Consider the following 26,187-nt stretch of genomic DNA (forward strand, 5'->3'; position numbering starts at 1 on the left):
TATATTGTTGTCTCGTAGATTATTTGAAAATGTTCGTCTTTCTGCTTTGTATGCGTTAGCCTACCTGTTGTATTATTAAAAGCACATCTTTGTCAAATTATTCACACAATCAGAATTCGCTGCTTGAAGTTACTGTAAGTAGCCTACCTCTCCTCGTTGGGCGTGCGAGATCAAGTGTCCTAGTATATGTGTGGTCTCAATGAAATAGAGTAGGCTGCCTATGCATGGGCGGAGAAGCACCGGGCAGTTAGCTTTCTTGAGTTATGCAGCTCCAAAATGCAGGCGTTTCAGCCTAGCTCAGTGCTCTCTGTGGTGGTGGGACTAGCCAGTAGAAAATACATGAATGTCTTAATCGAAATTACGGGTTGCCTCTCATCAGTTTGTCGTCCTCTTATACCATCATTTGTACATCTCCACTGTTAGTAGAAACCACATTTGTTTCAGCAAGTCTGCCATATCAGCTATGTGTTTTTTTAAGGGCAGTAAATGAGGCTGAATGAACTGTTTCGCTGCCAGACAAGGCTCAGCTGAAAGCCAGGTTTAGCAGTAGGAAGGTGTTGGGACTCTGCTGTTGGGACAGCTTTATGTAGGCCCTACCAGTTTGTGGGCACCGTTTGTCACCGTTATAATGCAAATCATGTATTGTTTAGTATTGTGTACTGGCTTTGCTGCCATGCATCCCACATATTGTTTGGCCCCATCAAGATATACATGCTAAAATCGCCGGTGCGGTTGCTTGACTAGAGGCGCGAGGAATACTCTGTCAAGAGGACACAGATTCGCAACCTCTCTTCAAAGTTACAGGCCAAATCTGGAAGCATTATTCTCAGACAGAACAGCAGCAGCTCCCCCAGCTAAAATAACGGCTTCTATTTCCAGCAGCGTGGAGCCAACAACCAACGATAACATGGGACAATTTTTTTCATTTGTACACAATAAATAGCAACATTCAGATCAACATTGATAAATAAATCATTTTAATGTGTTGGTCACTTTAGAAGTGGCGCTAATGCTCGGTTTTTGCCTACATTTAATGTAAGCTTGCTAGCTAGCCTGTGGTTGTTGCATAGTAATGACACTTTTGTCTGGACTACATTTTCGGGCGGAATTGATTTATTAAAGCAACATTTTCAATTTATATGTGTAGTTCCTTGCCTTACTGTGTTGGCAACCGGTTTCTAAAAGCAATAAGGCACCTCGGGGGTTAGTGGTATATGGCCTATATACCACGGCTAAGGCTGTATCAAGGCACTCCGCGTTGCGTCGTTGAGAGAACAACCCTTAGCTGTGGTAAGTATGCCTTATTGCTTAAATATAGCCCAGTAATACCGAAATAAAATCGGATAGAAAATCATCGCTATTTTGACTGCCTGTATGTGTCTTGCTTGTGTTTGATATTCTTGCCTAAATATACTGTTACAACAAAGTTTGTACGAACATGTCTATCATGTATTTTTGTGTAGGCTACAACATGAAAAAAAATCACGCTTGAGCCATGGAATGCATATATCGAACATGTTGACAATATCTTTAGTGTACAACATGAAGTTTCCCCTCCGTCTCAATAAGGGGGAAGAGGCAGCGGAGCACTGAGCAGAAGCTACTTGGGCACCCAGCTAGCACCAGGACTCAAGCCACACTCGGTTGAGTGAAGGCATGATCCGCTGAGAGTTAGCGTTGGGTGTCGTCAACTGGACCAACACCATGTCGACTTTGAGGGGGGTGGATGGGTAATATTAATAGGAATGTATTAATATGACTTTGCATCGGTACACTTCTGGTGGGATTCTGGCAAGATACTGACTCCAGAGTGGCGCAGTGGTCTAAGACACTGCATCTCAGTGCTAGAGGCGTCACTACAGACCCTGGTTCCAGGCTGTATCATAACGGCCTTGATTGGGAGTCCCATACGGCAGCGCACAATTGGCCCAGCGTCTTCAGGGTTAGGGTTTGGCCGTCATTGTAAATACGAATTTGTTCTTAACTGACTTGCCTAGTTAAATAAAAAATACCAAAAAGTTCTGGTAGACAGAATCAACCCGATTCTGGGCAGTCACTCAATATGGCACCCGGATTCTGCTGATTAAATCAGTTCTGGCTCGCCAGGATTGGGCCAAGTACTTGTTTCTAGCTGGGCAGCAGCTACATAAGAATCACACACGTGCAGAAATCTATGTATAATTAGCCACTGTAAATCGGGTTCCAGAAAATCCGGAACCGCAGACACACCGTTCACCAAAACTCTGTGTTGAAAAATAGAGTTATTATAATATGAAATTAAGAATGTGTTATTAAGACTGAATAATCTAGTCTTATAAAATAATTTACATCACAAGACAGAACAATACTCTATCGCCAACAGAATATAGAATAGAATATATTGATGTAGCTATTCTAATTTCTAAATCCTATTAATCTTTTCAATTGTTATTTAAGTGATAATGCCCGAGAAGCCGGTGTTTGGAGAATATATTGGCACAGGTGTTAGGCGGAGACGAAGCCGGCTTCTCGGACATTATCACTTAAGTGTTGACCCTCCAGTCCATAATATAGCAGAGAACTGGATTGTTGCGACCATCAGGTGGCGCAAAGGCATAGATGTGACGAATTTGTAAGTATTAAGTCATTTATTTATTTACATAGCCAAAAAACGGACAGCCCTCTGAGGACAACCCATTTAAAAGATGACTGTGTTGAAAAACAATAATTAGTTCCTCAGTTATTATTTGAAGAGCTTTTACAGAGGGAAGGTTTGATGGAACTATAAAAGATCTTGAAGGAGAATTTTAACGGAGCATTATTAGGGCAGACGGTCAGTGATCTTCTGTGTGCGGATACACTGCGCGCTTCGCTTTCTGATGAGGCATCCTCGGCTCTACAACACACAGATCCTGTAAAGATGGAGTTTAGCGAGAGGAAAAGAAGAAGGAAATCTCAGAGCTTCAAACTGGTCCATGAGCAAGAGCAAGGTAGGGGATACGGGAGACTGCGTGTCTGTCTGTGTGTCTGTGAACGTCTGGCGTTGTGAGCAAGTCAGTGCTACACTGTAAACAATAGGCTAGAGATGGCTACGTCAGTACATAGGTATGTACCTGTTATGCATGTATAACTCACTCGTTATGGTTTCCAAAAAAATAGCTAGGTGAGTGAGCATTAAAAAAAGGAAATTCAACCAACGCAACGAACTAAGAAAATCGAGAGAGCATTTAGGCAGTGGATCAGTGATTTTGTACAGAATATGATTAGAATATTATTTTATGTTTTTTACTCTTGTATTTGGCTAGCCTTTAGGGCACTTTTTTGTGAACTAGTGAGAATAATCTTTCTGAGAGCTGCAACTGAGAGTGTTTTTAGTGAGAAAGATTTCGTCATACAATACCATCCACAGGTGGTGGAATCTGGGCTGAATGGGAGGAGGGTGGAGAATCATTGGTTTACATCACAGCCCACAGAATTACCATAGCATAGTGCATGATGTGGGCCTAGACAGAGGAATGCAATGTTTTCATACATACACCGAGTGTACAAAACATTAGGAACACCTGCTCTTTCCATGACAGACTGACAAGGTGAATCCAGGTGAAAGCTATGATCCCTTATTGATGTAACTTGTTAAATCCACTTCAATCAGTGTAGATGAAGGGGAGGAGACAGGTTAAAGAAGGATGTTTAATCCTTGAGACATTTAAGACATGGATTTTGTATGTGTGCCATTCAGAGGGTTAATGGGCAAGACAAAAGATTGAAGTGTCTTTGAAAAGGGTATAGGTGCCAGGGACACCGGTTTGAGTGTGTCAAGAATTGCAATGCAGCTGGGTGTTTCACGGTCAACAGTTTCCTGTGTGTATCAAGAATGGTCCACCACCCAAAGGACATCCAGCCAACTTGAGACAACTGTGGGAAGCATTGGAGTCAACATGGGCCAGCATCCCTGTGGAACACTTTCGACACCTTGTAGTTCATGCCCCAACGAATTAAGGCTGTTCTGAAGGAAAAAGGTGGTGCGACTCAATATTAGAAAGGTGTTCCTAAATTTTTGTACATTCATTGTATGTCAACCCTCATATGTATATTATCATCAGTCAAACAAACATAATTGTATTTATTTTAATGTCATTATTTTGGATATACACCAAACTACCCTGATTGTACCCTACAAATTACAGATCTCTGGTATTTTTATTTTCACAGATTTTGACGCAAGGAGTTTTGACAATGCCATCAATATACATGTCAATGGAGCATCAAAAGATACTGCCATACCAGAAGGTATGATATTCATGCTCTTTATTTTAGTCAGGAAAAATACACACACACACACACACACACACACACACACACACACACACACACACACACACACACACACACACACACACACACACACACACACACACACACACACACACACACACACACACACACACACATCCTCTCTTTCTAACTCCTCTCTTTCCTCCCCAGCCTGGTTGGGTGATGAGGGTGTGGAGATTAAGAGACAGATCACAGGCATGATGCGTTTGCTGAGTGACAAGGCCGGCCGGATGTACCAGCGTGTGGGAGCAGAGGGAAACAGCCTCAAACAGGAGCCCCAGGAGGAGCACCTGAGCTGGGCGCAGCCAGCTGCTTTGCCCCCAGACCTGGAGGACCCCCAGATCAGTGTCTGGAGCTCAGCAGGGGAAACAGAGCCCAGTCCCATGTCTATACCCAATCCAGTCCCCAACGGCCAGGGGTCTGGCCAATACGGCACACGCTCCAAGACCCAGAGGATGCTCAACACAACCACCAAAGGCACAGTCAAAACTAATGGTAAGGGGGGGGGGGGTCTCTTTATGAGGTCTAGAGAGCAGAAGGCCTATCTTCCATCCAGACAATGTCTGCAGAACCAGACAACCACATCATTATACAGAGCAGTGACATCATAAAGAGGCCTCTATCAGTCCCTGTCTGGTAAGGCAGACAGACAGTGGAGAAGCTTGTGTCATTTAAACAGTCAGACAGAGGCATGGGGTGTCAGAGCTGCCTGGGCAAAACGTTTGTCCCATGTAATGACACGTGTGTATGTGTATGTGTGTCTGTGTGTTCCCGTGCAGATGAGGCTCCTGCAGTGGTCGAGGCTCCCTGCTGTATGTGTAACTGTAAGAGCACCTTACAGGCCATTCTACAGGAGCTACGCACCATGAGGAGGCTAATGCAGACACAGAAAGGTTCCCAGGAGAAGCAGGAGCACAGGGCCCCTCCCTGCCCCCCTTGCCCTGTTCCTACAGCTTCGCGTCGCAGACCCCGCAAGAGACGTCCTGTCCACAAGGTTGCTCCACTGAGCGCACCCAGCATGAGGGCAGCTGTTCCCCCTCTCCCCCCCTCATCCCCCACCTGTGTACCCCTGGAGTCTGGGGGAAGGAGGGAGAGGGCGAGCAGAGAGCTGGAGAGACCTGTGCACACCCCTGCCTCACCCTCTACCTCCACCTCACCCGAGCTCTCAGTACAAACCCTGTCCATGCAGAACAAGCCCATCCCTGGTGACGACACACACAATCCTAACTATAGACAACCCAAAGGTCTTCAAAACTCAGAGGTATGGTGCACTGTGGGTGTGGGTGTGTGTGTGTGGGGGGGGGGGGGGTGTACTATCAGTCTGTCTGTCTCTGTTGTGGGACGAATATGCCTCTCTCTCTCTCTCTCTCTCCCCCAGAGTGAGGTGCGTCTAGCGGAGGACTATGAGGTGTTTATTCCCAAGGCCCAGCTGGACTCAATCCTGGTCAACTACACACGCTCTGGAAGCCTGCTCTTCAGGAAGTTGGTGGGTCTTATTAACCTTATCACTGGCTTTATTCACTTTATTTATGTTGATTGACACACCATCTTGGTCACAGGTGTGCGCCTTCTTTGACGACACCACGCTAGCTAACTCACTGCCCAACGGCAAGAGAAAGAGAGGTCTGAACGACCAAAGGAAAGGACTGGACCAGAACATTGTGGGAGCCATTAAAGGTAGGAAAAAAACACACCGTGAGAGTGGAGTGGAGAGAGATCGGGCGTGGAGCGAGAGAGAGATGTAATATCTATTTGTTTTGTTGGGTCTTCTGTAAATCTCCCGTGCTGTGTCTAGTGTTTACAGAGAAGTACTGCACAGCTCACAGAATAGAGAAGCTGCCAGGCCCTCGAGATTGGGTCCAGATACTACAGGACCAGATCAAACTTGCCCGCAGACGACTAAAGAGAGGTAGGGGTGTGTGTGTGTGTGTGTGTGTGTGTGTGTGTGTGTGTGTGTGTGTTGGTTCAGAATGTATCTTACTGAAACTCTGTTGTTTTGTGGACTCAGCAGAGGCTACAGACCCTCAGGATATCTTCAACAGACCTTGCACAGGTACACACATATGCACACACATGACAACAGTCGCTGCACCTGACATTCCCCCTGCCCCTCCCTCGCTCACCCATCCGTCCCTGGTTTATGCACCTTGGGTGTAATGGCTCTGTCTTTGTCCGGTATGTTTAAGTGAGGCGATCCCCCTGACATCTGACATTCTCTTCTCAGACTCCCAAAATGTCAGCTAATTAGTTTCACACGGTGCTACTCTCTCTCCTGCTCCTCTCTATTTCAACTTATTATTTCACAGACACTCCCCTTCTCTCTCCTCTGTCTCTCACGCTCTTTCACCAATCCGTCTACTCTCTTTCTCATGTCTCCCATCTTTATCTCTCGCACTCTTTCTTATTATTTCCCTCGCTCCCTCTCTTTTGCCCTCCACATCTGTTTCTGACTTCTCTCCCTCTCTGTCTACCCTGCTCCTTACTCCCTCTGTCTGTCTGTAGTTCTCTATTACCTCATCGTGTATCAGTCCAGAAGTTCTGTAACATTAGGGTGGGGGATGTGGACACTGTCCAGAGGATATACTGAACTGTGTTAGACTGGACTGAGCTCACCCCCTTTAACAGCAGCTCTCATATGAGAACAGCAGTACACTGGAGACTAGCAAACTCTCTACATTAACAGTAGTCAGTGGTGTAAAGTACTTAAGTAAAAATACTTGAAAGTACTACTTAAGTAGTTTTTTGGGGGTATCTGTACTTTACTTTTCCTTCACTACATTCCTAAAGAAAATAATGTAGTTTTTACTGCAGACATTTTCCCTGACACCCAAAAGTACTCTTTACATTTTGAATGCTTAACAGGACAGGACAATGGTCCAGTTCACACACTTATCAAGAAAACATCCTTGCTCATCCCTACTGCCTCTGATTTGGCGGACTCACTGAACACAAATGCTAGATTTGTAAATTATGTCTGAGTGTTGGAGTGGGCCTTTGGCTATCCTTTTGATACTTAAGTATATTTTAAAACTAATACTTTCAGACTTTTACTGAAGTAGAATTTTACTGGGTGACTTTCACTTTTACTTGAGTCATTTTCTATTAATCTTGAAAGGCTGGTCCCATATGCGGGATCAACATCCAGCGAAAAATCAGACCGCCATATTCATAACCTAACCATAACCAAATCTAATAATTTTTATATATCTACTCTTTACTTTTACTCAAGTATGACAATAGGGTACTTTTTCCACCACTGACAGTAGTATCGTAGTAAATGCTGAACATCTGTATGTTTGCTTCACAGTAAACTGTGAACATATTGTGAGGTGACACTTTCCACATTATCATTTTATTTTCCCCATTTTGTAATGGCCACACACCTTTTATTTTCTTTCTCGTCCTTGTGTGTGTTTTAATTTTAATTTAATTAGGCAAGTCAGTTAAGAACAAATCCTTATTTACAATGACGGCCTACCCCGGCCAAACCCTAACCCGGACGACGCTGGGCCAATTGTGCGCCGCCCTACGGGACTCCCAATCATGGCCGGTTGTGATACAGCCTGGAATCAAACCAGGGTCTGTAGTGACGCCTTTAGCACTGAGATGCAGTTCCTTAGACCAATGAGCCACTCGGGAGCCTAGTTAAATAAAGGTTAAATAAATACATGTTTTAATGTGGATTGATAACTATGGTGATATCATATTCTTGCAATAGAATCTCTTCAGCTGTCTGGAGAGAGGGAGGAGAGGGAGTTTCTAACAACAGGTAACACCACACACACACACACACACACACACACACACACACACACACACACACACACACACACACACACACACACACACTCAGGTTATAATTTGATGATTTAATTACATTTGATATAACAATGTTTTAATTGAAAATGTGTCCTGTAGGCTGTGACTACAACAAGCCAGCATGTTTGGTTAAGGTGGGGAAGAATGTGACTGATTGATGCCGGTGCTGTGAACCAACAACTTTCAATGAAGATACAACGCACTGTACTTTATGTCTTTGTTGCTCCACTAACTTGATGCGTTGTGCCACTTTAGAAAGTCAATTTTGGAAGATGTATTGTTCTTTTACAGCTATGTCAAAATTGTATTGTGGTTGTAGAGAAAAAAACATGACAGTGACCAAAATAAGTTGGTTAGTGAAATGTAGTTAGTTTCCATGGACTGCTTTGTTTTACATATGCACAGCACATGCACACACACAGACACGCACAGAAATACACACACACACACACCAGTTTGACCAGTATAGTCTAGCTAGTTCTGCTGGCTGACCAGCAAAGTCTAGCTAGTTATGCTGGAAGACCAGCATGGTCTAGCTGGTCTGACCAGCATGGTCTAGCTGGTTATGCTGGCAGACCAGCCTTCGCTGTGTTTTCACTGATGACCTACCTTCATTGTGTTTTTGCTGGTGATCAGCCTTCGCTGTGTTTTCGCTGGCAGACCAGCCTCTGTTGTGTTTATGCTGGTGACCAGCCTTCGTTGTGTTTTCGCTGGTGACAAGCCTTCGTTGTGTTTTTCGCTGGTGACCAGCCTTTGCTGGGTTTTGGACACTGGTGATCATTGAAAAACATGCTAGCAGATACCCAGAGACATAAAAATGGTATCCACAAGTTCATCTGACTCTGGGGAAGTAGATAAAGGGCCTCATTGCCAAAATTCTCACGTATCCCTTTAACTGAATTGTTCGAAACAAGATTCATGTTAGAAATGAGAGGATTGTCCAGAGTTGAGGTCATGTGGGAAACACTCCAAGCAACAAGCAAATGTGTGCTTTCCCACCATAGACCAGGGTTAAAATCCGACTCCACCCTTAATGCTATGTGTCTGTCTAAGTAATACAAAAAATACTAAATGTAGAGTGGAATTCCACTCTCCATAAAATTAATGAGAGGTTTTTTAGTGCAGGACTTAAATTAACACAGTGTTGTAAAATAACCCCTTGGTGTTAATAACCAGAGTTGAGCGTGATTGTATCATTTCTACTCTGTAGTAAAACATTGACACTCAAAACCACGACTATCATATTTCCCAGCATGCTTTATTGCAGGTATATTTTTTTGAATTGTTGGTTTCAATATCTGTGTTTTTGCATGCACGTTGACTGATAAATGGATTGATTGAGTAATCTTATGCTGTACAAAGCTAAATAACATACCTTTTCCTAAACTAATCCAATCCATTAGCAGTTGGACTTATTGCACCCTTTACTGAGATGGTTGTTCCAGTTTAAATGGTTTAGGTGGCTCCTTTTTGTAAGCCCGCACTCTCCCTCAGATATCATATTAAAAACTGCAAACATTTCTCTCCACCCTATGGAAAAAATGTGAAGATTTGCAGGAAATTAGCTGTAAAATTGTAAAATATTCTATACTCCCAATGGAAAAATATGTAGAGTGGCAAAAAATGATTTCAGGAAATTACCTTCAGTTTTTTTTCTTCTGTCCAGCAGGGACACTAAAATGTTAGGGCCGGCTCTGACTGCATATGTGGGTATGGATGTGGTTACGCAGACCCTTGAGCCACTGTGGGCCCCTCATGATGAGTTCAGATTTTTTTGTGGCCCCCAACCCAATCAAAGTTGCCCATCCCTGGTTTCGGTAGTCTCCTTTGTCCAATTCTCCCTACCTTGGCAGTCATTCTAAATGCAGGTTGCAAATTCCAAGTACATTCTCCACTTCCTGCTTGAATTCGAGAATTGAATTTGAAATACAATTGGAATTGACCCCAACCCTGTTGGTCACCAGTGAAAACACAACGAAGGCTGGTCACCAGTCTGTGCTGGTCTATGCTGTTTTTTTTTCAGCAGGGTTGTTGTCTCTTTATGACTGTTTATCTGAAAACAAAGGTGGATAACTTCCTGGTAACTCTTTGTTTTGCACTTGTAAAGTCCCTCAGTCCTACAAAATAAAAACAACATCTCTTCCAGGTGACATCTTTGAACTTATGAACCTCAAATGTACGGATTGCGCCTTTTAAAATAGTTCTGGTTTTGTATACCATGTAGACTGTAATGTGTTGTCTTAATGGCATTCTAACCTGCCACTCACTATGCACCTCAGTGCCATTTATGTTATTAATGTGACCAATAGGACAGTACTGTTTTTATTTGTGTTCACTGTGCCACCTGCCAACACCTTCATGTAAGGCTCCTTTGTGTACATGTACAGTTGACTGTGTATAATACATATTAAACTAAATATGATCTGATGGTACTGTGTTTTAGTTGATGATGAGTGCTGCTTTGAGAGCAAACACTGTAATTGATAGCTCCTTTGATTATCAGTGTCGTGCTAGAATTATGAACAAGAGTTCAAGTGAGATTGTCAGAACTGATAATGAGCAAGTACACAGTTTTGGGGTGAAATTAGGGTTCGAGTTAAAGGGCAATTCCACCACTTTCCAACCTAATTTTCATTATCTCCAGGACAATACCAGTGTATATGTGAAAATACAAAGTTAAAAAGTTCTACCCAATGACATCATCAAAAGTTGAAACATTTTTAAAACAGTGATTTTCTCCATCTAGTGTTTGCCAGGAGCCCAACACCATTCTGGTTCTGTTGGAACATATCAAAAGCCTCCTCTCCTTACCACAGACAGGTGGAAACATCTTGGGTGCGTTTGAGTGGTAAGGCGAAAGCAACTGACTGTAGACGAAAGTTGCGGAATGAAGTCGGGGAAGGTGTATGCGACATCCGAAAGTCGGACACTAATGTAGTTTTCCAACAGCAAGGCTCACATTGCAGTGTTGCATTTGTTTATAAACATTTTTCTTTATAATGTTGAAATAAACATGGCTCCAACCCTTACATCACAAACTGAAATCATATGTGTTTACATTGTACAATCAATCAGTGAGAGCATCAAATATCACATTCATTTGTACATATCCACTGTATACAGGAATCACGGCAAAGTTGTTTCCTGTTTCAGTCATGTCTTTGGTCACATTCGCGTGGGTCCAAAAAAAACACCGTAATGATTGGTTGGCAATAGTCTCCCGCAATGCAGGCGATGGCTGCAGGATGAAGTTGGTCACAACTGCAGAAACTTGCAGTCGACTGCAGTCAAAAGTTCCGTTCCTCGGATCAGACGCTGCTCAGACGTTGCTGATGCCTGCCAGATCTTAAAACACCTCAATATGTTACGTATCAGCTAACCACATCATATGTTATAGCAATATTGTGCCCAACTGCACAGTCGGTTGACGTGGTATGCAACGTCTGAGCCGGGGAACACGACCAAAACCTTAAATGACCTTTGATCACATGGTTTTTGTAAAGTTCACAGTCAACAGCTAGTCGGACATTTTTAACCCCAAAATGCAATACACTTTGAAAGATGGTCACCGACTTTACAAAAATGATCCACTCGAACGTGCCCCTAAACATTATGAATTGTCTACTATAAATTATAGTTTATGTTCCCATTGCTTAACCCTCATTTCAGCACCATTACGTAGTTCCAGATGCATCAATGCCTTTGTGCTGACATATTAGGAGTATAATTGTAAGACCTAATTAAAATTACATTTAGCAAGTCGATTAATGCAAATCATTCATTCAGTCATTAATTTGCAAAGTTATCAGTGTCTTTTCCCACATGGTTAAAACCACACACTAATGACACGTTTTATAAAAACCGATAGCCTACTGAACATATACTGGAATTCAGAGGTAATTTAACATTGAATGTACAATCATATAACATTATGCATGCACTGTTTCTACTGTGAATACTATGAACTAGATTACAACATATGTAATACTACTGAAGTGAGGGATCACATTGGAGGGAAAATACTAAATTAAAGGTACAATCCATTGTTGACTTTTTATTGCCAGACTCTGCGGTTCTTTAAAGGGGAGGTAAAACCGCCAGTCTCCTTGTGAAGGACCCTTTGTGATCTCGTGCCACAGACAAAATAGTATTTTTGCTCGTGCTTAATCAAAAAAATGCCCCAGTTGTGATTACTTTCCTCACGTTGCGATATAATCTGACGCATGTACATCTATTTATTTTATGCACCTCCCAACGCCGAATAAATGTAATATTCTGTTACAAAACAAGAAATAAAAAGGAATGTATTTTTCGTCAGGCTATCTTCAGAGGCACCCGATTTACTCCAAATGCATTCTGGTACCGTCCCTTCTCTTGTATCGGGAGACCCGAAGCTAAAGCAAAACCGGTAAGGATAAACTGGTGAGAGCAATTAAAGGGGAAATGTTATAGGAATATACCTCCGCTTCAGCCCTGTAAATGCAAGGGGGGGTACTTTAAATATATCGTAGGCAGCATATGATGAGAAACTGTGTGCAAGTTGCATGTAATGGCGCTATTTTATTGTTACAAAGTCTGTTGTTGCACGTCTCGCATGGCGCTGGACACGAAGGGGTTAATTTTTTCACCGCCGACATTTTTATACACTGCGCCTCCCGCTTACTTCGAACCATAAAATGCTCCTTATTGTTCTGGTTTCGATAACTGAAATGATGAATACAGTACTATTTTATACGCTTTTTAAATCCTGTATGAGGCGCAGTCAGTCACACTTGATTGATAGCTAACTCTTTGATTAGCAAACGTTAGCTCTCAGGCAGGTTTGTTGAAATCGGTGGGCTTTTCCTGTCTTGCAGCTAGCCCACCGAATTATTGTTAACATAATATTTTGCTATCTGTAGATAGTTCATATTTCTAACTTTTGACTGCTGAAGTTGAAAGTTGGATGCAAATGACTGGTGCATGATTTAACTGGAGCTGGCGCACACTAGCACAACTTCACATCCTCCTCGCACTGTTTCAGGAGCCTCCAAAACGCCCCTGTAAACCGTTTCAAACTAGGCCCTGAGCGCAACAATTTAGCCAGACCCATGATGAAATACTGGCACGATCACACAGGGAAAGTTTGCTCCTAGTCCTAGCCTGCTGCTGGGATTTTGTTTCATAGAATGTATTCTATTTCTGTTTTATTTATCAAAGAAATTACATGAGTTAGGTCTGATTCTATGTCTATAAAGGTGTTTGTAAACAGTGATGTAGTGCTATTTTTTTTAGGGGAGGGAGCAACAAAAAAAAAGATGTCATCATTTCTCAATTAAAGTTTGTACCAACAGATGTAGCCTATTTAATATCATTGTAGAACAGGCCTATGCATAAAATGCATCCTCCAAATATAACGTCTTCCTATGCCCACACATATTGTCAGAACATTTAATATTTTTAATACACATAAACACCAAGTTTAGCATACCTCATTTCAATATAGGCCATCACTGTCAATTGTGAATGTTAAATCTTCACGTTTTACCAGTGGACACTCCAAACTGCATGCCAATCATTTGATCTCAATAAGTTTCATGGGAATATGTTTTTTGATCTTCTTGAATTACTGTTTCTTACGCAAATTAAAGCAGATGGTGTTAACAAACTATTAGCCTTTCTTGTAGGCCAATATTGTTTCAATCAAAACAGGCCTATATCCTGCCTAGTTTTGGCCACAAGGGGGGGAAAAAAAGACTATTCAGCTTCAGATAAGAAATAACTGAGGAGGTGTTTTTGGTGTAACATATAATAGGCCTACTAAGCTACAGTATATAGGCCCTACTATTGTTTTCAGTTCTGTTATGTAACATACTAATTAATAATTGTGAGCTTGCAAGGCATTGATTCAGCTTTGATTACTAAACAATCACCATTGTGAGAACTGATGATCTTCTATTTGTAATAATAAGTGATGAGTAGGACTATTAGCATGGGCAACATATCTTGTTCAGGGTTATTGTAAGCGATTTGAGGGCCCTTTGAATCGTGGTGGTGAAAGGACTGCACCTTAACCAAGTGGTCACACATTGTTCTGGGTTCCACTACGCAAGAGGGGTCCGTGGAGTTTTATGAACATCAAGGCAGGCACAGTGAATTTGGTTCCTAGATCTTGTTAGTTTGATGATTCATGGGGTGGATCCGTTTGTTTGCATATGGAATAGGGGTGGTTCGTTGCTGAAAGCTAAGCACTCGGACAGTAGGGCGAGTTCAAGTGCATCGTACGTGATCCCGAAGTCCATAACAACCTGTTTTGAGGACAGCTGTTTTAGCAACCCCTGGTAGAGTTTTGTGTCTGTGGCTGTTCTTGTTATGTTGGATTTGGCCCGCACAAAATGGTCAAGCCTCTGACCGACTGGCTTCTGCACACACGCCAGAGAGAGGGAAGGCAGGGAAGAAACCACCATTTACCTACCTATAGGCTAATATAGCCTACATATTCATTTACTATCATTTTCATGGAATTTGAGTCGTAATTAAGTAAAATTTATCAGAATACATTTCCAGGAATATTTTCACCAGCTTTGTATTTTCAAATTGCGGCTCTGCCTGTGCTCCCCATGCAGCCCTATGGCAGCACTACATCCCTGGTAGGCAGCTCACTAGAACAATCAAAAAAGATTTAGCAATGCTGGCTTTGAAACAATCTGTCTAGATGGATTTATCCTACTTTAAAGATCTCTGACAGTTCTAAGAAGTTAACTTTTTCCCTCAAATGTATTTTGAGTAATTCATTTATGATTGATTTTAGATAGGATTTTGCAACAAATTAAAAACATTAATCAACTGATTCAGCCACTAAAAGATACATAAATTAAAAGGCAGTTTTAGTTGTATTAGTTATTTGCAAGTTCTCACTTTGGACATGTTGGAGTTATAACCTAATCTCCATTAATAGCACTATAATGTTGTCAATCATTCTTCAACACTATTGATACCTGAGGGTACATTTGAACCAAATGTCAACATCCACTATACCTGTACCTTTTCAGTTTAGTCGTAGTTACACAACAACTGGATATTTCATGTTTTACACCCTCTCCTTCACTCATTCCTCAGTCCTTCTCTGTTCCGTTATCCTTAGTCACTGTTTCCTGATCCTAGATGCTGATTGGTTGAACAGAGTAGAGGTGTAGTCAGTGGTGAATGTCCAGTGTTACTCGAGACATGTTTCTCATCCCTCTCTCCTCTCTTCCCTTTTCCCGCTCTTCTGTCCACCTCAGGTTATTGACTGAGATCCCAAGGTGTTTCCAGCCATGTCTGTCAGAGAGTCGTTTAACCCAGAGAGCTACGAGCTAGACAAGAGCTTCAGACTCACACGCTTCACTGAGCTCAAAGGAACGGGCTGCAAGGTGGGTTTTCCTACGCCCCTGGCGCTGTAAACAGAGTTATTAGGCGACATCTAAGACTGCCTACTGGTATAATGGCATTAAATAGAATGTTAATGTCCACTCAGTCTTTGCTGCTTACAAATATTACTTGCTGTATCCCTAGCTTCAATATTAAATAATGTTTGGGAGCAATGAGCAGACATGTACTTTATGTTCATAACTATACAATGTAAACTGTGATGAGTGTGAGAAGCACTACAAATGTTAACATTAGGATGATTACGATTATGCTTGACTTGTACTTCTAAGGTAATCTGCTTGTTATTCCCTAGGTGCCCCAGGATGTGCTACAGAAGCTTCTAGAAGCCCTGCAGGAGAACCACTATCAGGAGGATGAACAGTTCCTTGGGGCTGTCATGCCCAGACTTGGTATGAACACATACACATATGCACTTTAATCACATCCATTCTTAAGATAACTTTTACAGTTTAATAATAACTCTGTTCTATGCAGGCATTGGTATGGACACCTGTGTCATCCCCCTCCGACACGGAGGCCTTTCTCTCGTCCAGACGACAGACTACATCTACCCCATAGTGGACGACCCCTACATGATGGTATGTTTTCATTCTGTACCACTCTTTGTTACTGTTTTCAGCTATACCACACGCTTTAGGTCCTGTGAATATCATATACAGTGAATTCTGAAAGTTATTCAGACCTCTTGACTTTTTTCACATTTTGTTACGTTATAGCCTTTTTCTAAAATGGATTAAATCGTTTTCCCCCCTCAATCTACATACAATACCCCATAATGACGAAGCAAAAACAGGTTTTTAGACAAATGTATTAAAAATGAAAAACGGGAAATATCACATTTATATAAGTATGCAGAGCCTTTACTCAGTACTTTGTTGAAGCACCTTTGGCAGTGATTACAACCTCGGGTCTTTTTGGGTACGACGCTACAAGGTTGGCACACCTGTATTTAGGGAGTTTCTCCCTTTCTTCTCTGCAGATCCTCTCAAGCTCTGTCAGGTTGGATGGGGAGCGTCGCTGCACAGCTATTTTCAGGTCTCTCCGAGAGGTTAGATCCGGTTCAAGTCCAGGCTCTGGCTGGGCCACTCAGACACTCCTGCGTTGTCGTGGTTGTGTGCTTAAGGTTGTTGTCCTGTTGGTAGATGAACCGTCACCCCAGTCTGAGGTCCTGAGCACTCTGGATCAGGTTTTCATCAATGATCTCTCTGTACTTTGCTTCATTCATCTTGCCCTCGATCCTGACTAGTCTCCCAGTTCCCTGCCGCTGAAAACATCCCCACAGCATGATGCTGCCACCACCATGCTTCACTGTAGCGATGGTGCCAGGTTTCATCCAGAGGTGACGCTTGGCATTCAGGCCAAAGAGTTCAATCTTGGTTTCATCAGACCAGAGAATCTTGTTACTCATGGTCTGAGAGTCCTTTAGGTATCTTTGGCAAACTCCAAGCGGGCTGTCATGTGCCTTTTACTGAGGGGTGGCTTCTGTCTGGCAACTCTACCGTAAAGGCCTGATTGGTGGAGCGCTGTAGAGATGGTTGTCCTTCTGGAAGGTTCTTCCATCTACACAGAGGAACTCTGGAGCTCTGTCAGTGATCATTGGGTTCTTGGTCACCTCCCTGACCAAGGCCCTTGTCCCCCGATTGCTCAGTTTGCCGGGCGGCCAGTTCCACCCTTCCCCAGATCTGTGCCTCAACACAATCCTGTCTCGGAGCTCTGCAGACAATTCCTTTGACCTCATGGCTTGGTTTCTGGTCTGACATGCACTGTCAACTGTGAGACCTTTATGTAGACAGGTGTGTGCCTTTCCAAATCATGTCCAATCAATTGAATGTTCCACAGGTGGACTCCAATCAAGTTTTAGATATATTTAAATGGAAACAGGATGCACCTGAGCTCAATTTTGAGTCTCATAGGGTCTCAATACTTATGTAAATAAGGTATTTAAAAAAAAATAATAATTGCAAACATTTCTAAAAACCTGTTTTTGCATTGTCATTATGGGGTAGATGGTAGTGTGTGTTGACTGATGTAGACTGATGAGGATTTTTTTTAAATGTATTTCCACAAAATGTGGGGAAAAAGTCAAGGGGTCTGAATACTTTCCGAATGCACTGTAGATTGAGTAGTTACAGAGAGCTTTGGACAGGAGTCTTTCACCTTGAGCGGAGTATGTGTTATCTTCATTCATACACTATATATACAAAAGTATGTGGACACCCCTTCAAATTAGTGGATTCGGCTATTTCGGCCACACCGTTCCTGACAGGTGTATAAAATGGAACACACAGCCGTGCAATCTCCATAGACAAACATTGGTAGTAGAATGGCCTTACTGAAGAGCTCAGTGACTTTCGACGTGAATCATGGGATGCCAACATTCCAACAAGTCAGTTTGTCAAATTTCTGCGCTGCTAGAGCTGCCCCGGTCAATTGTAAGTGCAGTTATTGTGAAGTGGAAACGTCTTGGAGCAACAACAGTGGTAGGCCTCACATGCTCACAGAATTGGACCACCGAGTGCTGAAGCGTGTAAAAATAATCTGTCCTCAGTTGCAACACTCACTAACGAGTTCCAAACTGCCTCTGCAAGCAACGTCAGCACAATAACTGTTCGTCGGGAGCTTAATGAGATCGGTTTCCAAGACCGTCGGCTGGAGTGGCGTAAAGCTCGCCGATATTGGACTCTGGAGCAGTGGAAACACGTTCTCTGGAGTGATGTATCACCATCTGGCAGTCTGACAGACAAATCTGGGTTTGGTGGATGCCAGGAGAACGCTACCTGCTCCAATGCATAGTGCCAACTGTAAAGTTTGGTGGAGGAGGAATAATGGTCTGGGGCTGTTTTTCCTGGTTCGGGCTAGGCCCCTTTGTTTCAGTAAAGGGAAATCTTAACGCTACAGCATACAATGACATTCTAGACGATTCTGTGCTTCCAACTTTGTGGCAACAGTTTGGGGAAGGCCCTTTCCAGTTTCAGCATGACAATGCCCCGATGCACAAAGCGAGGTCCATACAGAAATGGTTTGTCGAGATCGGTGTGGAAGAACTTGAATGGCCTGCACAGAGCCCTGACCTCAGACCTAAACCCCATTGAACACCTTTGGGATTAATTGGAACGCAGACTGTGAGCCACGCCATATCGCCCAACCTCACTAATGCTCTTGTGGCTGAATGGGAAGCAAGTCCCCGCAGCAATGTTCCAACATCTAGTGGAAAGCCTTCCCAGAAGAGTGGAGGCTGTTATAGCAGCAAAGGGGGAACCAACTCCATATAAATGCCCATGATTTTGGAATGAGACGTTCGACGAGCAGGTCTCCACCTACATTTGGTCATGTAGTGTTTCTAAATCATGTCAATAATGCCTTCTTGATAACTGTCTGTAGGGGCGAATTGCGTGTGCCAACGTTCTAAGTGACCTGTATGCCATGGGAGTGACGGAATGTGACAACATGCTGATGCTACTGGGGATCAGTAACAAACTGTCAGAAAAGGTAAATTGCATTGACACACACACACTCACACACACCACCACCACCAATGGGTAGCACCCAGCCACTAAATTGTCCCTCTCTTTTCTCTATGCCCCTGTCAGGAGCGGGACAAGGTGATGCCTCTGATCATCCAGGGTTTCAAAGACGCGTCAGAGGAAGCAGGCACGTCTGTGACGGGGGGACAGACGGTGCTTAACCCCTGGGTGGTCATGGGGGGTGTGGCCACCACCGTCTGTCAACCTAATGAGTTCATCATGTAAGAACGCTCTCATAGACAGCTACCCTCTTGTCCATCTTGTGCCCCCTCTCGGTCGCTCTCTCTGTCTCATTCTTGTTCTCTGTTTAAGCCTCTGAACTATTGCTAGTTTGTTCATGTGAGCTGTATTTTGCGTTGTGATAGTCATGATATCAGAATTGATCATGTTGATGTGTTCTCTGCTGTCCCTCAGGCCAGATAACGCAGTGCCAGGAGATGTGTTGGTGCTCACCAAACCTCTGGGGACTCAGGTGGCTGTGGCTGTACACCAGTGGCTGGACATCGTAAGTGTCAACACACAAACCACCTTTCATTTGATTTAATAGCCTATATTGTAACTTCAACACTAAACTGTCAACAAACAAGGTGTCTGTATTTGTCCCAAAATATCAACCTCTACAGTTACAGCTTTATCGGTGGTTTTCATTAATTCAAAGTGGTCTAATGTCATGTGTATGTATACAGTGCCTTTGGAAAGTATTCAGACCCCTTTACTTTTTCCACATTTTGTTACGTTACAGCCTTATTCTAAAATTGAATTGAAAAATCTACCCACAATACCCCATAACAACAAAGCTAAAACATTTTTTTTTTTTTTTTTTTGCAAATGTATTATTATGCCTTATTTACATGAGTATTCAGACCCTTTACTATGAGACTCTGGAATTGAGCTCAGATGGATCCTGTTTCCATTTATCATCCTTGAGATGTTTCTACAACATGATTAGAGTCCACCTGTGGTAAATTCGATTGATTGGACATGATTTGTAAAGGCACACATCTGTCTATATAAGGTCCCACAGTTGACAGTGCATGTCAGAGCAAAAACCAAGGAATGAGGTCGAAAGGAATTGTCCGTAGAGCTCAGAGACAGAATTGTGTCGAGGCACAGATCTGGGGAAGTGTACCAAAATATTTCTGCAGCATTGAAGGTCCCCAAGTACACAGTGGCCTCCATTCTTAAATGGAAGAAGATTGGAACCACCAAGACTCTTCCTAGAGCTGGCCGCCCATCCAAACTGAGCAATCGGGGCAGAAGGGCCTTGGTCAGGGAGGTGACCAAGAACCCAATGGTCACTCTGACAGAGCTCCAGAGTTCCTCTGTGGAGATGGGAGAACCTTCCAGAAGGACAACCATTTCTGCAGCACTCCACCAATCAGGCCTTTAAGGTAGAATGGCCAGACAGAAGTCACTCCTCAGTAAAAGGCACATGACAGCCCGCTTGAAGTTTGCTAAAAGGCACCGAAAGACTCTGACCATGAGAAACAAGATTCTCTGGTCTGATGAAACCAAGATTGAACTCTTTGGCCTGAATGCCAAACGGCCTGTCTGGAGAAAACCTGCCACCATCCCTACGGTGAAGCATGGTTGTGGAAGCCTCATCCTGTGTGGATGTTTTCAGCGGTAGGGACTGGGAGACTAGTCAGGATCGAGGCAAAGATGAATGGAGCAAAGTACAGAGAGATACTTGATGAAAACCTGCTCCAGAGTGCTCAGGACCTCAGACTGGGGCGGAGGTTCACCTTCCAACAGGACAACGACCCTAAGCACACAGCCAAGACAATGCAAGAGTGGCTTCGGGACACGTTTCTGAATGTCCTTGAGTGATCCAGCCAGAGCCAGGACTTGAACCCAATCGAACATCTCTGGAGAGACCTGAAAATAGATGTGCAGTAACGCTCCCCATCCAACCTGACAGCTTGAGAGTGTCTGCAGAGAGGAATGGGAGAAACTCCCCATGAACAGGTGTGCCAACTTTGTAGCATTCTACGCAAGAAGAGTCAAGGCTGTAATTGCTGCCAAAGGTGCTTCAACAAAGTACAGAGTAAATGGTCTGAATACTTATGTAAATTTATTTTTTTATTTTAATACATTTAAAAATGATACAAACCTGTTTTTGCTTTGTGATTAATGGGTATTGTGTGTAGATTGATGAGGATTTATTTTTTTATATATAAAAAATACATTTTAGAAAAAGCTGTAACGTAACAAAATGTGGATAAAGTCAAGGGGTCTGAATACTTTCCAAATGCACTGTGTGTGTGTATGTATGTACAGTACCAGTCATAAGTTTGGACACTTACTCATTCCATTTTCTTTATTTGTACAATTTTCTACATTGTAGAATAATAGTGAAGACATCAAAATGATGAAATAACACATATGGAATCATGTAGTAACCAAAAAAGTCTTAAACGAATCAAAATAGTTTCTTCAAAGTATCCACACTTTGCCTAGATGACAGATTTACACACCCTTGGCATTCTCTCAACCAGCTTCATGAGGAAGTCACCTGGAATCAATTTCCGTTAACAAGTGTGCCTTGTTAATTTGTGGAACTTCTTTCCTTCTTAATGTGTTTGAGCCAATCAGTTGTGTTGTGACAAGGTAGGGGTGGTATACAGAAGATAGCCCTATTTGGTAAAAGACCAAGTCCATATTATGACAAGAACAGCTAAAATAATGAAGAGAAACGACATTCCATCTTGTTACGAACCGGCTCAGAGTTCGCAACAAAAGGGAGACAACGTGGAGACAAGGAGTATAAAAAATATATATTTATTAGATTCCACAACTAGCACAACCAAAAACAAGGTGTCTGCATGGAGAGAGTCTCCCCAATGACTGTGGAAGAGTTGTCTTTATCCTGGGACACACCCGAGCCCAGGTGTTTCCCATCTAGCTGACGACCCTTCCAACTCCGCCCACTGGCATCCTAATGAGGAACAAGAGCAAAGAGAGAAAATACAGCAGACAGAGTGGGAGGGTCATCACACACCCCCCCCATAAAACCGGGGACCAACAAGGGCCCCGGAACAACGTACCAGCCGCTGCGTCCCAAATTGACACAGGCCTCTGCGTCCCAAATTGACACAGGCCTCTGCGTCCCAAATTTACGAGAGGTTACATGTTCACCTTCCACTTGCCCCAGCCAACCTCCTTCTCCCCAGACCTCAGCAACCTTTGCGCACAGGAAGCAACATTTAAGAGGAAAGGAGAACACAAGACCAGGAGGGAACAGACAGGAAAGTTAGAACATGACAAAACCAAAACCAACCAATGGTCAGTCACATAACACTCAGGAACAGGGCACACAAGAGACCGTATCAGCTACAAACGCAAACAACATCTCCCAACGGTTCATAGGCACTTCTCAACGGTTCAGTCATTTCCCAACGATTCATAGTCACTCCAACGATTCATAGTCACTCCAACGATTCATAGTCACTCCAACGATTCATAGACACTAAACTCATAACCGAATACGAGTACAGACCAGAGGGTGTAATAAAGGCAAAAATGTCATGTGCCCTACTCGTCAGTGGCACCTGCCAATAGCACAATAACAGGTCAAATTTGCTCACAAACTTAGCTGCGCCGACTTGATCAACGCAGTCCTCCATCTGAGGAAGAGGAAATTAATCCGGCTTAGTGACTCCGTTTACCTTACGGTGGTCCGTTCCATCCGGTTTACTGACCAAGATACAGGGAGAAGCCCAACTGGAGAAAGAAGGCTCTGCTATCTTACTCTCCAGCATGTACCTGACCTCAGCATCCAGACAACGCAGTTTCTCTACAGAGACTCTATAGAACCGCTGACGAATGGGGTCAGCATCTCCAATGTCAATATCATGCTCTATCAAGTTTGTACGTGTAGATGTCACAGAAAACAAACCTGGAATTTTCCGAATCAGACCAACCAGCTCTTTCCGCCCATCAACAGGTAGCTGAGTAAAAGGGCTATCCAAAATATCCAGTGTCTCAGAATTTTTCAATCTACCCTGCAGTATGCAATCATCGGGACCAGGAACATTTTTTTTCCTCATGCACTGTAGCCCGCTGGCGAGGAAGTAACCCCCCAGCACGCTGGTAGATTCCACCAAGCCACGGATGTGCCCCCGAGACAACTGCTCAGTCCACAGACACCACACAAAAATAACAAACATTAACAATGCCCAACATATTCCAAAATGAAACACGTCGCTAAGCCTATCAGGGGAAAAAGGCTATAGCTCCGGGTAGTAAGTTTCACTACCCTATCCAAATCTCCCACTGAGGTACACAGCTGATTGTACTCACCTCAGACCAATGTTCCAACAGCGAGTAGAACAAGCGTTTTCAGGCTAGGCAGGACCTGGAAACTAACCAATGTACTCTCTCCAACGCAGCACACAAACAAAACAACCAAAGGCAACCAGTACTGAGCACCAAACTCAAACTAACAAACAAAGCACCTCAATTTAACATACCTCCACTTTTTCTCCCAAACACAAGTTCAAGATCCCGGACGAGACTCCACTTGTTACGAACCGGCTCAGAGTTCGCAACAAAAGGGAGACAACGTGGAGACAAGGAGTATAAAAAATATATATTTATTAGATTCCACAACTAGCACAACCAAAAACAAGGTGTCTGCATGGAGAGAGTCTCCCCAATGACTGTGGAAGAGTTGTCTTTATCCTGGGACACACCCGAGCCCAGGTGTTTCCCATCTAGCTGACGACCCTTCCAACTCCGCCCACTGGCATCCTAATGAGGAACAAGAGCAAAGAGAGAAAATACAGCAGACAGAGTGGGAGGGTCGTCACAATCATTACTTTAAGACATGAAGGTCAGTGAATCCGGAATATTTCAAGAACTTGAAAGTTTCTTCAGTTGCAAACCCATCAAGCGCTATGACGAAACTGGCTCTCACGAGGACCGCCACAGGAAAGGAAGACCAAGAGTTACCTCTGCTGCAGAGGATAAGTTCATTAGACTTAACTGCATCTCAGATTGCAGCCCAAATAAATTATTTTCCGAGTTCAAGTAACACACATCTCAACATCAACTGTTCAGAGGAGACTGCATGAATCAGGCCTTCATGGTCGAATTTCTGTAAAGAAACCACTACTAAAGGACACCAAATAGAAGAAGAGACTTGATTGGGCCAAGAAACACAAGCAATGGACATTAGACCAGTAGAAATCTGTCCTTTGGTCTGATCAGTCCAAAATTTAGATTTTTAGTTCCAACCGCTGTGTCTTTGTGAAACGCACAGTAGGTGAACGGATGATCTGCATGTGGTTCCCACCGTGAAGCATGGAAGTGGAGGTGTGATGGTGAGGGGGTGCTTTGCTGGTGACACTGTCAGTGATTTATTTAGATTTCAAGGCACACTTAACCAGCATGGGTACCACAGCATTCGGCAGCAATACGCCATCCCATCTGGTTTGTGCTTAGTCCCACTATCATTTGTTTTTCAACAGGACAATGACCCCAACACACCTCCAGGATGTGTAAGGGCTATTTGACCAAGAAGGAGAGTGATGGAGTGCTGCATCAGATGACCTGGCCTCCACAATCACCCGACCTCAACCCAATTGAGATGGGTTTGGATGAGTTGGACTGCAGAGTGAAGGAAATGCAGCCTACAAGTGCTCAGCATATGTGGGAACTCCTTCAAGATTGTTGGAAAAACATTCCTCATGAAGCTGGTTTAGAGAATGCCAAGAGTGTGCAAAGCTGTCATCAAGGCAAAGGGTGGCTACTTTGAAGAATCTCAAATATATTTTGATTAACACTTTTGGTTACTACATGATTCAATATGTGTTATTTTATAGTGTTGATGTCTTCACTATTATTCTATAATGTAGAAAATAGTAAAAATAAAGGAAAACCCTTGATTGAGTAGGTGTGTCAACTTTTAACTGGTACTGTATATATTGTGTGTGTGTGTCTGTGTGTCTGTGTGTCTGTCTGTCCTTCAGCCTGACAAGTGGAATAAGATCAAGCTAGTGGTGACTCAGGAGGATGTAGAGCTGGCCTATCAGGAAGCCATGATGAACATGGCCCGGCTCAACAGGACAGGTACACATGCACACGTGTGTAAAATACTGAGGCTGGACTTTTCCTCATGAAGGACAATGAAGCGTGATTTATATGAAGCTGTCGATTTGATACGATTAGTTAGCTTTAATTTGTCTTACACACACACACACACACACACACACACACAGCCTGACTCGACAGACCAAGTACATGTCCTCCAGTTGTTCTCCCTCCCTTCTTTCTCTTACTGCTCCTCTCCTGTCTTCTACCATTGTTTGGACCAATGTGATTTTAAATATTGATGTCGTTGTTTTTCTCTCTACAGCCGCTGGTCTGATGCACACCTTCAATGCTCACGCTGCCACTGACATCACTGGCTTCGGTATCCTGGGCCACGCCCAGACATTGGCACGGCAACAGCGTAGCGAGGTGTCGTTCGTCATCCACAACCTCCCCGTGCTCGCCAAGATGGCAGCTGTGTCCAAGGCCTGCGGGAATATGTTCGGACTCATGCACGGAACCTGCCCTGAGACATCAGGTGTGTGTGTGTGTGTGTGTGTGTGTGTGTCTGGGCGTTTTTGTCGGTCTGTTGTCTGTCTTGCTTGTCTTTCACACACATAATCATCACCCACCTCTCTCTACCTGTAGGGGGTCTGTTGATCTGTCTTCCCAGGGAGCAGGCAGCTCGTTTCTGCGCTGAGATCAAATCTCCTAAATACGGCGAGGGCCACCAGGCCTGGATCATCGGCATCGTGGAGAAGGGCAACCGCACCGCCCGCATAATCGATAAACCACGAATCATCGAGGTCGCTCCTCAGCTCTCCACACAGAATGTCAACCCCACACCCGGCGCAACCTCATAATAACCCCCACCCCCCTGCAACGCAGACCAGAACCACAAGCTCGGACAAGTTTTTTTTTCTTCTTTTTTCGCATATTCTTAAACTAGAGCGTGTTAAATGTATACACGTGTGTGTGTGTGTGTGTGTGTGTGTGTATATATATATATATATATATACACACACACACACGCACAATTAACTGGGTTGCTGTGTATGCACACCTGCCTCAGACAGAAGCCTTAGGG

General features: G+C 43.5%; 2 protein-coding genes across 5 annotated transcripts; both read left to right on the forward strand.

The window, feature by feature from the left end:
* Positions 1-645: 645 nt before the first annotated feature.
* bend7 (BEN domain containing 7) lies at positions 646-8,461 on the forward strand. Of its 3 annotated transcripts, none has more exons than XM_029696580.1 (12): positions 646-1,290; positions 1,570-1,730; positions 2,889-2,969; positions 4,192-4,269; positions 4,465-4,809; positions 5,094-5,575; positions 5,693-5,800; positions 5,874-5,991; positions 6,110-6,223; positions 6,323-6,367; positions 8,033-8,083; positions 8,233-8,461. In XM_029696580.1, the coding sequence occupies exons 2-12, from the start codon at positions 1,727-1,729 to the stop codon at positions 8,289-8,291; spliced, it is 1,485 nt and encodes a 494-aa protein (XP_029552440.1). In that variant the 5' UTR covers positions 646-1,290; positions 1,570-1,726; the 3' UTR covers positions 8,292-8,461. The 3 variants fall into 3 exon arrangements, with proteins under 3 accessions (XP_029552440.1, XP_029552441.1, XP_029552443.1); XM_029696581.1 differs by having other exon boundaries at positions 6,326-6,367; XM_029696583.1 differs by lacking the exons at positions 646-1,290; positions 1,570-1,730 and adding an exon at positions 2,159-2,611.
* Positions 8,462-12,454: 3,993 nt separating this feature from the next.
* LOC115152079 (selenide, water dikinase 1-like) lies at positions 12,455-26,110 on the forward strand. Of its 2 annotated transcripts, none has more exons than XM_029696584.1 (10): positions 12,455-12,541; positions 15,396-15,524; positions 15,836-15,932; positions 16,018-16,121; positions 18,925-19,032; positions 19,134-19,288; positions 19,482-19,572; positions 25,040-25,139; positions 25,426-25,638; positions 25,749-26,110. In XM_029696584.1, the coding sequence occupies exons 2-10, from the start codon at positions 15,429-15,431 to the stop codon at positions 25,961-25,963; spliced, it is 1,179 nt and encodes a 392-aa protein (XP_029552444.1). In that variant the 5' UTR covers positions 12,455-12,541; positions 15,396-15,428; the 3' UTR covers positions 25,964-26,110. The 2 variants fall into 2 exon arrangements, with proteins under 2 accessions (XP_029552444.1, XP_029552445.1); XM_029696585.1 differs by having other exon boundaries at positions 12,514-12,555.
* Positions 26,111-26,187: the final 77 nt, after the last annotated feature.

Source organism: Salmo trutta, chromosome 17, assembly GCF_901001165.1.
Source record: "Salmo trutta chromosome 17, fSalTru1.1, whole genome shotgun sequence".
Lineage (NCBI taxonomy): Eukaryota > Metazoa > Chordata > Actinopteri > Salmoniformes > Salmonidae > Salmo > Salmo trutta.

Bases quoted from the DNA above. Each gene is read 5' to 3' on its own strand.
- bend7 (XM_029696580.1), top strand. The intron at 4,270-4,464 runs GTATGATATTCA...TTTCCTCCCCAG, and splicing joins AGATACTGCCATACCAGAAG to CCTGGTTGGGTGATGAGGGT. The intron at 6,224-6,322 runs GTAGGGGTGTGT...TTGTGGACTCAG, and splicing joins CCGCAGACGACTAAAGAGAG to CAGAGGCTACAGACCCTCAG.
- LOC115152079 (XM_029696584.1), top strand. From the start codon at position 15,429: ATGTCTGTCAGAGAGTCGTTTAACCCAGAGAGCTACGAGCTAGACAAG. The intron at 16,122-18,924 runs GTATGTTTTCAT...AACTGTCTGTAG, and splicing joins TGGACGACCCCTACATGATG to GGGCGAATTGCGTGTGCCAA. The intron at 19,573-25,039 runs GTAAGTGTCAAC...TCTGTCCTTCAG, and splicing joins TACACCAGTGGCTGGACATC to CCTGACAAGTGGAATAAGAT.